Below are 11,395 nucleotides of genomic sequence, written 5' to 3'. Positions count from 1 at the left end.
CTAAGTCGATATCTCATTCTTAAATACAATTATAGAATGTAAAAGTTTCGACAAATAGGATAAATTTTTAACTGCTGGAATAAAAATTTTTATATATATATTATTATATTATAATATTTAATATATATATATATAAAACTATTTTTTATCTTATTTTTCTTTTTATCCTTTTTATCGAAATTTAAAAATAAATTATTTAATTTTGCAAATGTAATCGGTCGTGAACATAGATTAAAATATTATTATACCGAATTGGTATTCACATTTCCTTCGTCACTTAATCGAAATGAAATCTATTGATGAATTGTCAGAAGCAGGATAGAAAATTCTGCGAAAAAAATAGAACATTGAAGGTTCTGAATGGAGAAGCACAGCTTGTAATCGTACAGAATAGAAAGATTAGGGGATCTAGTTGGAATACTATACACAATGTTAGGGGTAGGTAGAAAAATAAAGGGAGAACCGTTGGTCGTTATGGCAACCAGCGATCTACGATTTCATCTGGCCGACATCATGCTGTCTAGAATAGGTGACCTACTGATCTCGAGAAAATATGTTCTAGATTCTATATCTTTTACGAATAATTGAAGTTTTCTAATCTTCTATTAATAAAGTTCTTTAATAAAATTAATTTCGTTAATATGTACATTGATTTCAAGTTTATCTTGCTTTTTCTTTTATCTTGCTTCTAATTTTAAGTCGAAATATTATTCAATAAAAATTTACATTTAGTAATATGTTCCAAATATTTTATTCCAGCAGTTAAAAATTTATCCTATTTGTCGAAACTTTTACATTCTATAGTTATATTTAAGAATGAAATATCGACTTAGAAAAAATAAAATTAATGATCGATGAAGATTTTTTAATTTATTTACTGGGCGTTTATCCAGCTGTCTCAAAATTAGAATTCACTGAATATTTCCTGTGCGTTACACAATCTCCCACGAAACGTCGTTCAATTTGATTAAACAGTCTGCGTTCCCTGACAGAGCGTGAAAATCTCTGGAAGCATCGAAACCTCTTTTCTTTTTGAGCTTCGAAGCAGTAATGATCCAATCGGAGTTAACACGCTCAACTTTGCTAACATGTCCATTTATCATATTATCACCAGCTAGTTAGACAGTCTCTCGACTAATATTTTTGTTACATGACGAGAAAAATGTAAACGTTTCAATAGTTAACTTCTTTTAAACAAAAAAAAGTATTATTATATTTATGTCTATATAGTTTGTAAAAAATTTCATAAACATAATTTTAGTTTTTATTAAGATACTGGGAAGAAAATTAGAAATTATTCATTAAAAAAGATTTAATATATAATTATATATATTATATAATTAACATATAAATTTATTAAAGAACAACATATGAAAAACTTCCATACAGAGAGTTAATAGTCGTAATCGTTAATTGAGCGTGAAATAAGTTGAATCGTAAATGAAAACAATTCTACCCGAAGGCGTCATCTGTCCTACTTTTACTTTTTTCTTTTCTTCTAGTCTCGTTTGGATAAATCTTTTATAGTTCATGAAACTAATGATTGACAAGTATAATTGACAATCAAATAAAATTTTGTATCAAATGATGCCATGTTCATCATTATTCTCTTTTATAAATTTCTCGTCACATTCGCACTAACAATATTATTGCGAAGCTTTCGCTTCAATTTTCATGATGTGTGACATCACAACTTGAATTAGAATCAGGAATGTCAGAGAAATTCCTCTGGTGGTCATATGAATCAAAAATTGTATACTTCTATTACTTCCTAACATTATCAAGATTAGAATAGAAGGACAATTATAATAAAAATATGTACTTAAAAATATATATATAAAAATGATATGAAGCATATATTTGAAAATTTAATTCAATCAATTCATGTGATTCATAAATTGCTTAATATCACTTTTATTATTATTTAAAATTTTCTAATATTAACAATCACTATTTAGAAATTACTCTTTGTTTCTCGTGGTTGTTGCCATCTTATCATCCTTTTCAGGATAATAAAATTACGCATCCACGAAAAGTTGACACAAATTCGAACAAATCTGCCAGCTTTTTTAGTTTTTGCTCGACACTTGGAAGACATACGAAAAGTTCAGCGGTTTGAAAATGCCGGAAGCACAATTCTTGCATATTAGTCTCACTTCAGTACAAATTGATGCTTTAGTCAATAATCAACGATTTCACGGTTTTGAGTGCTTAAAATCAAAGGTAATCCGGTGTGTCTGAAAAGGAAAGTTTGTATCAAAGAGGGAACTTCTAATTCAATTACATAATGAACAAAATGAAAAGATATAATTATTTTACTCACGTAATTAATTTTAATTTTTCATGTAAGAAATTGATCATAAATTTTTTTTAGCTTAGGATAAATGACAAATTACTGACACACTTTTAATTAAATATATTAAATATATTAAAAAAACAATAACGAACGTTATTCTTCAATTGCCATTTCTATTTGCAAAATATAATGCCTGTAGTTCGTATAATATCCATTAGAGAAAGATTGGGAACGATGAAAAAGATGATTCTATGATCGAACCGATTTCAATCGAATAAATTTCTTTTCCTTGGTCTTATTGATAGCAACACTATCGTTCTTTCAGCCTGCCTTCCTTTTCATGTTTCTAATCCGTAAACCTAGCTTCTCTTCCTACGTTGATGGGGTTATTTTCATCGTCGACACACAAAGAGAGTAAGCGTGGATTTTAGGCCATTGGAAAACGGATGCGCAGGGCGCAGCCTTTGCCGATATGCTAACTCGCACATTTATGTTCATTAAATCAGCCTGACTTATTTCCCGGACCACTTCCCATTTCACCCGTTTATGGGTTTGCATGTTAGTTCTGACAGAATAAGGTCCAACATTTAATATAATTAATGATGGATAATTCGTGAAATATTATTCATCGTCTTTCAGCTTTAATATAAGCGAAAATACATTGATAAACATTTTTATTATTCTATATATATATAGGATATATTTAGCATTTATTTCTGATATATTTAAATTGTATTTAAGATTATTAAAGTTATTACTATATATGTATAATATAAGTTGATTTATATTTTTCATTTAAGGACAAGATGTTTGTTATGGATATAAAAAATATAAAAAAATTATAAAATGGAAATTTTCTTATTCCTATTTTGTCCAAGGAACAAGTTGGTGAGTTTTAATAGGGAAACTTTGTTAAAATTTATGAGTGTAATCTGATGCTATCAAGGGTCTTGTTTTGAGATCATTGAACTTTTAGTTTTGTACAAAAGTTAGAAGTGTAGATGGAAAAGAATCGTCTTTTGGCGAAGAATGGACGAAAGTGACGATGGGAAAGAAATGTCCAAATAAATGATAGGCTGTCGATTCCAACAACGGATTACCAATGGATGAATTCGACAAATTTCTTGTCAATGTCATGCGCAGCAAAATTTATCTCTATCGAGCAATTCATCTTCTGTTCATAAATACGATTTTACATTAGTCATCCACACTATTAAAGCAATTCACAGTGTTGCACTTTGATATAAGTTTATTTCGAGCACGTTATATAAGCGTGTTTTTTAATAAGCTTGATTAAACATATTTGATTTTTTATCATATTTTCTTTTTACATTCAAGGAAAGACATTATTAATGCAATTCGAAGTGAAAGCTCTTTCGACGAAGGTTGATTGTGACCGTGAATACTTCGTGTCTGGAATTATCAAAGAGATGAGTAAAGAGGAAATGAGTAAAGAATAAAAGGAATTAACGAATTACGTGTTATATTGTGACAATATAATTCAATGGAAAATCAAAACAAATTTGGATAACGTCAATGAAAGTGAAGGAAAAAAATGGGCCATGACATGAATTTTCAGTCGCGAATGCAACTGATGTTTCACAGAGGATGTGAAACTACGTCGACATAAAAGCACGACAAGGCCGTTGATTTTCAAGCCTACGAACATTCGCTGTGATGTAGGTATGTATATTTATTCATATCAATTTGCAATAGCTTTGCAATTATATAATGATCAAGTTTATTAATCAGTTTCACCATTAATATCAATTTCGATTTTCCAAAAAGTTCTTATTATTTGATATATTAATAAAGATTACCAGATATAAATTGCAAAAAAAAATTAATAAGATAATACATTAGATTTTAATTCTTGTTTGAAAGATTAATTATCAATTTCAAGAATAAATAAATTATTTAAAATGTTATAAGCAAAATGTTAATAAATAAATTAAAATGTTGTAAGCAAATGATCAATCAGCAGTATTAAATTGTTAATTTGATGTTAAATGATTTATATCATTTACATAAACTAATATTTCATTCACGGAAATTCACTGAGAAATTATAGATGTTATATAATGATTGTTGTGAAAGATTCACGCGTCAAATTCACGAATATATTTTTATAATACATCTAAAATTTAGATGCTTGCAGATTTTACAAAAGACTTGTGGTTTTTGCGTCGCAAAGACTACCGAGATACAATATTTACTCTAAAAAGAAGACAGACGTTGGGAAACACGTTGGAAGGAAAATAACGATGATTCTTAGCAAGTTTCTACTTCTTATTCGCATTCTTTAGGTATCTCGGTGAACAATTATTATTTCGCAATGTGTTAATCATCGCTGAATCAGTAAAATGGAAAAATTTCAATCTGAAAAAAATAAGGAGAATATTTAATCGAGTTTAAATTCATAATGACGATGTTTCATTATATTTATTGAGAGAAACCGTTAGATAATAGATAAAATACAAACGCATCGGCATTGTAATTAGACTAACAAACAAATAGAAATTCAATCGTAATATTTAAAGTGGGACCAGTGTCAATTAAAGTAACATTCTTGCACGTACATTTAATACTTCTAAGCGCTAGAAATGGCATAGTATCTGCTAGCCAACTGTGACTAAATCGTTTCGACAATATTAATAAGCAATCAATTAGCATAAATCTGTAATTCTAACCTTTCTGTTAGTCTAGTTCTTAGCATGTTAATGTGGTGTGCTTTTGAAACGCATTTGATTACTTATGATTATTTTTTTCTTTTTGGCCATCATTTCTACATTGTAATTTAACATAAAGAAGATTATGATTAATTTAATTATAATATTAAAGAATTTATAAATTAGAATATTTAATGAAATGAAAATAACTTTATCACTAACAAAAGATACTAACAAGTAAATGAGACTATGTTAATTTGAAACATGAAATAAAAAACAAATGTAATAACTAAAATAAACACTTAGAAAAATATTTTTAGTTTTAAATATTTAGAGGTAATATTTTAAAGAATTTTCAAAAATTCAATTCAGATTCACAAAAATGTTCGCCAAATAATTACAGATAATTTTGGCTGGGATGGACAATGAAATAAATTGCTAGATCACTAGGCATGACAGAAAGTATATAATATTTATACAGTTTGTTGGTAACGTGAAAGATATATGATTTATTTTATATGATTACCTGGTGAATAAAAACATAATTTAATTTAAAATATAATCCAAATAAGATTATAAGATATATTTTAATAAAAATACTCATGACATTGATGAGAAAAATAATTGAAAATGGTTAGAAATTATATAGATATATTAGGAATATATAAGAAGATTTGAAGGCATATACGATGTTGAATCGATATAATACAATTCTATGATTGTGAAATATTTCTCATGGATAACGATTGATTGATAGCGTTCCTCTAATGATCACTTGATGAATTGGAAAGAATATATATACGAATATATGTATATATGTATCTATATTATATAATTGAAGAAACGTGGTGAGCATCTTAAAACTCTATAATGGATCAAAACAATGAATAAGAATGATTCTATAAATGTCTGGAAGAATCTTTGATGATATGATGTAAAAATAGTTAACACTATTATAGATATACTACCAATATACACGTTCTTCATTACTGTTATAACATTACGTTACATGTCACACGATCATGAGTCAACAATTATGCTCATCCGTTTACCAATCAATGTTCATCTCTTTTATGGATCATTATTACAGGTAGTTTTATTATATAGTTCAAGACTTATTTAATTATAAATCGTATATTGGCAATGACAGACAATTTATCTTTTTGTCTTTCTGCGAAAATTTTTATAAATATTTGAATAACTGTCAGAAATATTATATTTTGCTTTTAAAAATATAACATCTATTGGTTAATTCGTAAATTCGAATGTAATATTCAAATAACAATTATTAAAGGATTATTTATTTATATACAGAATTACACCAATGTTTCAATATTTTTTAAAATCATTATAATTGCATTCATGTAATTGTATTCAAATCTATTTATTCAAGCAAACATAACTAAATCTGTTGGATAAAAAATAGTAGGAAAGATGTAAATCTGTCTTAAAATTAAATGAAAAGTTTTAAAAAATAAATTAAATTAAAATTTTTAATAGAATTCCGATAGATTTTTAAGGAAAAGAAATTTTTTTTAGAAATTTTAAACAATTAAATGGGAATATTGTCTTACTATTGTCTTACTATTGCATATATAATATAGAATAAGAAAATTAATCAGCATATAGTTGGAATGACGATATTGATATAATATAAACATTGTAATTAAAACTATTATTGGCTGATACTTTTTCTAAAATGGATAATATGGTTTTTAAAATATATTCATTGTAATTGAAGTGCAAATTTCTCCTATTACTAATCTCCACACATAAACATTTCCTTATAATGAATGTTCTATGATAGCGTTGCCTTTCGATCAAGTTTCTTTATCAAGAAAGAAAACGAATTCAACGAAATTCTGAATAACGTAATTGTCCAAGGGAGAAGTACGAAGAAGCGACTGTTGAATCGATTTTTCGGGATCATCTTAGGCAATATAAAACGTAACACAACAGTCTTTTCTAAGCTCACCCTTTTCAACGTTTCCCTTTCAAATGGATCCGGCCTTACAACACCGGTCTCAGTACCATTTCAGTCAACCGTCTTTCGTTTAACTTAACAATGAACATACGCAGAAAGAAAAAATAGAATTCTAAGAAGGATATTAATCTAATTACCAGCTGAAAATTGATTGAGAATCACCGCTAATTTAACCATGATTTTTTTATCATAATGAGAAATGAAAGAAAGAAAACAAATTATGAACGTGATAATACTTTCAAGAGATTCATAAGAAGAAAGGAAAACTTTTCTAGTTTAGCCATGGAATACTATTACAATATATTTTTATATACTTCTAAATTTCATAAATTTTTGAGTCAATAATCATCTTCTTTTTATGAATATAATTCAATATCCATATTCTAGAATAAAAAAAAAAAATAGCATAAAAAAAAAAATTCTCTAAAATACAATGAACACAAGAAATAATTTATAACTATTTAAATCGTTAAATCGTTTTGATTAATAGAAAATTAATAAAGTCAACTCTATTAAACGAAGCGAGTATCGTTCATCAACAATGATGAATATAATTTCAAATAACAATGTTAATTTATATTTCCATGATGCATCATCGGTTAAATAATAGAGCTACGTTTCGCTTGGAAATTAAATAGTGGGGATACCTTGTTCCTGTTGCACATACAATATCCAAATGCATCCACATACGATCACACGTATAGCGTATACACTTGCACACACGATCATAGTGTGTTAATACACGTCGTTTGGTGGGGAGACGACGCCTCTCTAAGCGACGCTCCGCGTCTTCGTCAGTCAAACCGCGATCGTCTCCGCGTAATAGGCCTGTTGAGATCACCACAAGGTAAATGGATGGTCAGTGAACAGTGTTGATCAGTTACTTGACAAAAACAGACCAGCCAACGCAGTTGGCACGTGCGAAATATTCGTTACGCCGGTCGACTCGAGAATAGACTTTCTTCCTCTCTCTGGCGACATTTACCGGGCTGCGAAACACTCTTATTCCGGATATCAGTTTTCAACTGGATCGTTGTTAAGTCTTCGTCTCTTCCTGCCACGTGATCAGGCTAAGAAAAGTGAGATATATCGTGATAAAGAAACATATACAGTGGGTAAATACAGTGTAGAAAATGAAGATTGTTGTACTCTTACTCACTCTCGTCGCAGTGGCAAAGTGTCACGAACCATTCCGGGTAGTCTTTCAATGGAACACGATCGACGTAATGTGGCCATCGGAAGAGAATAAAGAGTATGCAATCAGCCACGGTGATTACGTTCCAGCCAATAATTTCATAGCCGGTATTAAATTTTGGAAGGGTAAAATGTATTTGACAATACCAAGATGGAAAGATGGAGTACCTGTAACTCTTGGAGTCACTTCTGCTAAACCGGTGAATTATATTACTGCTCCTAAACTGGAAGCTTTCCCCAGTTGGGAGATGCAGAAAATTGGAGACTGTAGTGCATTTCAGATGGTCCAAAGTATGGAGATCGATCCCATAGGACGTATGTGGGTACTAGATTCTGGCAAGATGTCACCTCTTTCTTTAGAAAAAAAGACCACTTGTCCACCGAGATTAGTAATCCTAGATCTCGAGAAAAATGGCGAGGTTCTACGAATTTACGAATTTCCTACGAACGTAGCTCGTCATGGTACAGCTCATTTAAATGATATTGTCTTGGATCACGAGGATGGTGGTATGGCATACATTACAGACAGTGATCGCGACGATCCTGGTATAATTGTTTACTCTTTGAGAAACAACACTTCGTGGAAAGTTAGACACGATTCTATGAAAGCTAAACACGAAGCAGTTAAATTCATGATTTCCAAAACTCCCATAAATATACCTGTATCTATCGATGGAATTGCTTTGTCTCCTGCAAGTAGTAACGACAGACAAATATATTACTCGCCATTATCCTCCTTCCATCTTTATTCTATACCAACTTCAGTGCTGAAGAACAATGAAAGCAATGTGGATAGTTACGTTAAAGAACTAGGAAGAAAAAATTCTCAAACTGATGGAATGATGATGTCAGCCAAAGGAGTATTATACTTTGGACTATTGGCTGATGATGCTGTAGCTATGTGGGATACCAAACAATCCATCTCGTTCACTACTGGGCAGAGGGTGATCTCGAGAGATCATGAAAGGATGCAATGGCCAGATACATTTGCGTTCGACGAGGATGGTAACTTTTATTGCGTTACCAATTCTTTGCAAAATATATTGGAGAATCGGGTCAACGTTAGCATACCAAATTATCGAGTAGTCAGATCACAAACTGGAGTTAAAAGTTACCAATATTTGGAGAACGGAACCGCGCCGGAACAGCCGGAGATTCCCACTTCAACTGCAAACAGGATTAGTCTCGCCGTTACTACCGGATTAACCATTCTGTTGGCTTTCGTCGTGCAGTAATTTTTCTTTCTCTCTTGTTCCCCTGTTCTCTTTTCTTCAGATATACTCGGATATATTAAAAACATTTTATCTTTTTCGAAATACAAAATTACAGATAATACGTACGATGAACCGTCCAGAATTTTTGGTGGCCTTGAATATTTAGAATACTAATTGTAAGTGATCTGAAATCATGGTGAAAGAAAAATCAAGTACTTGATCATTTGAGATCATTAATTAATATTAATTTTAATTTTTCTATTTCTTTAGCATCTTATTTATTTCAGTTTAATTCTATAAATATTATTTTTTAGAAATATATCGATTTCAAGTGATACGTGATACTATATATATATTCCAGGAAAATTATTATAACTTTTATTAATATAATTTTCATGATAAAAGAAATGATCTTGAATGGTTAATTAATTTTGATTGCAATAAAAATTTTAATTCACAATTATATTATTATATACAAAGTTTGTAGATCTGTGTTGTTCAAACAAAGATGAAGAATCCTGCCAATCGAAGAGTAATTCGATCAAGAAGTAAAATAATAATATAATAAATTTCTCGAGAATCAAAATGACCAAAAGCATCTTTGTTCAATGTCATTTTCACAATCGCAATTGCTGTGTTCAAGATTTTCATCGAAATGGACCGAGAGCAAAATTGATCTCCTGCAGTTCATCGGTACTATTACGAATAAGTATTTCTACATCGTCTTTATTACGAACAGTAATGTATCTATTTTTCTTTTCAATCTCAACAATGGCTTAATATTCTTACTTTCATACATTGTATAATAACATTATTGATGATAAAAAAAGAAAAGAAAAAAAATATTTTCTTAGATTTTTCTTAGATTTAGATTTTGAAAATCAAATAAAGTTTTACAATAATGTTTCTTATAAGAAAATATTAGTAAGAGAAGTCAGTACTTCGGAATGAAAATATTTTTATTGTAAATGTATTATATATTGATAATTTCATAAATATTCATTTTTTGTTCGCGTTTAATCAAGTCACTTAGTTGAATTGCTGAACGTTAAGTCATATCGTAATAATCGGGTAAAAAAATTATATTTTTATACAGACTAAATTTTCGCTGTAATGCCATTCGTATTTAATTGACCTCAAATTAACATCGTCAATGAAGAGTATTAAACCTGTCAATCAAATTAAAACACTTCCAGTCTGATTGCACGACTTAAAAGAGAAATTAAATAAAAATTCACGTTGTGCTTCTAAGATACATATATGAGATTGAAAGAAAGATATTTATTAAGAACTATGATGAAAATTATTATATCGATGAAAATTCTGCTCATTGGAAGTTTGTAAAAATGGTTTGGAAAAAAAAAAACGAAATATTAACGAGCATAAATTTTATGGAATCAAAGTTCGACAAGATAGAAACGACAACTCGGGAACAAATTGAAGGCAACGATAATGAATGACATTGATTTTATTACCTGGAGAAATTGATCCTCTGTAACGCGATACCGGCAACATTCCATTCCTTGACTTTTCATTTGTCTTAAAGCCATTGTGATTTTTAATACGGCACGCGTTACTTATAAATTCCTATTCAAACAATGAAGAATAGTTTCTAATTTTTGAAATAAACAGTTAATATTGCTTGAAGTAATTAGAATATACATATAAACTTATTTTTAAGGAGAGAAATTTTAATTATTTTAATCCTTTAATTACTTCAGCCAATATGAGAATACAAGTTTTTAGCATATTATTTTATCGTGTCATATATTAGATGATATATATGGATTCCAGAGGATTCATTTCTCAGGAAATAGTCATTTATTATCATAAGTTTAAGATAAGATAATAATTATTATTAATTATATATATATATATATATTTGTTATTTAATGACATAATCATTCTATTTGAAACAAAAATTACGTACGATAAATCTTGTATGGTCTTATGTAAATGCAAAACATGTATCTATCGTTTTGTTCGTTCCCTTTTTTTAGTTAACTGAATAAGGAAAAAAAAGAAGGACAAAGAATAA

At 29.2% G+C, this 11,395-nt stretch overlaps 1 protein-coding gene across 1 annotated transcript; it reads left to right on the top strand.

Moving 5' to 3' along the window:
- Positions 1–7,544: 7,544 nt before the first annotated feature.
- On the top strand, positions 7,545–9,559 carry LOC102680789 (protein yellow-like). Its single transcript, XM_006610978.2, has one exon. It carries the CDS (start codon positions 8,083–8,085, stop codon positions 9,376–9,378), a length of 1,296 nt encoding a protein of 431 aa, XP_006611041.1. The 5' UTR covers positions 7,545–8,082; the 3' UTR covers positions 9,379–9,559.
- Positions 9,560–11,395: the final 1,836 nt, after the last annotated feature.

Source organism: Apis dorsata, unplaced genomic scaffold (assembly GCF_000469605.1).
Source record: "Apis dorsata unplaced genomic scaffold, Apis dorsata 1.3 scaffold_82, whole genome shotgun sequence".
In the NCBI taxonomy this organism is placed as follows: domain Eukaryota; kingdom Metazoa; phylum Arthropoda; class Insecta; order Hymenoptera; family Apidae; genus Apis; species Apis dorsata.
The sequence above is the reverse complement of the archived record's forward strand: the minus strand, read 5'-3'. Positions and strand labels throughout refer to the sequence as shown.

What these genes read in the sequence shown, in the direction of transcription:
- LOC102680789 (XM_006610978.2), top strand. Translation starts at nt 8,083, where the DNA reads ATGAAGATTGTTGTACTCTTACTCACTCTCGTCGCAGTGGCAAAGTGT.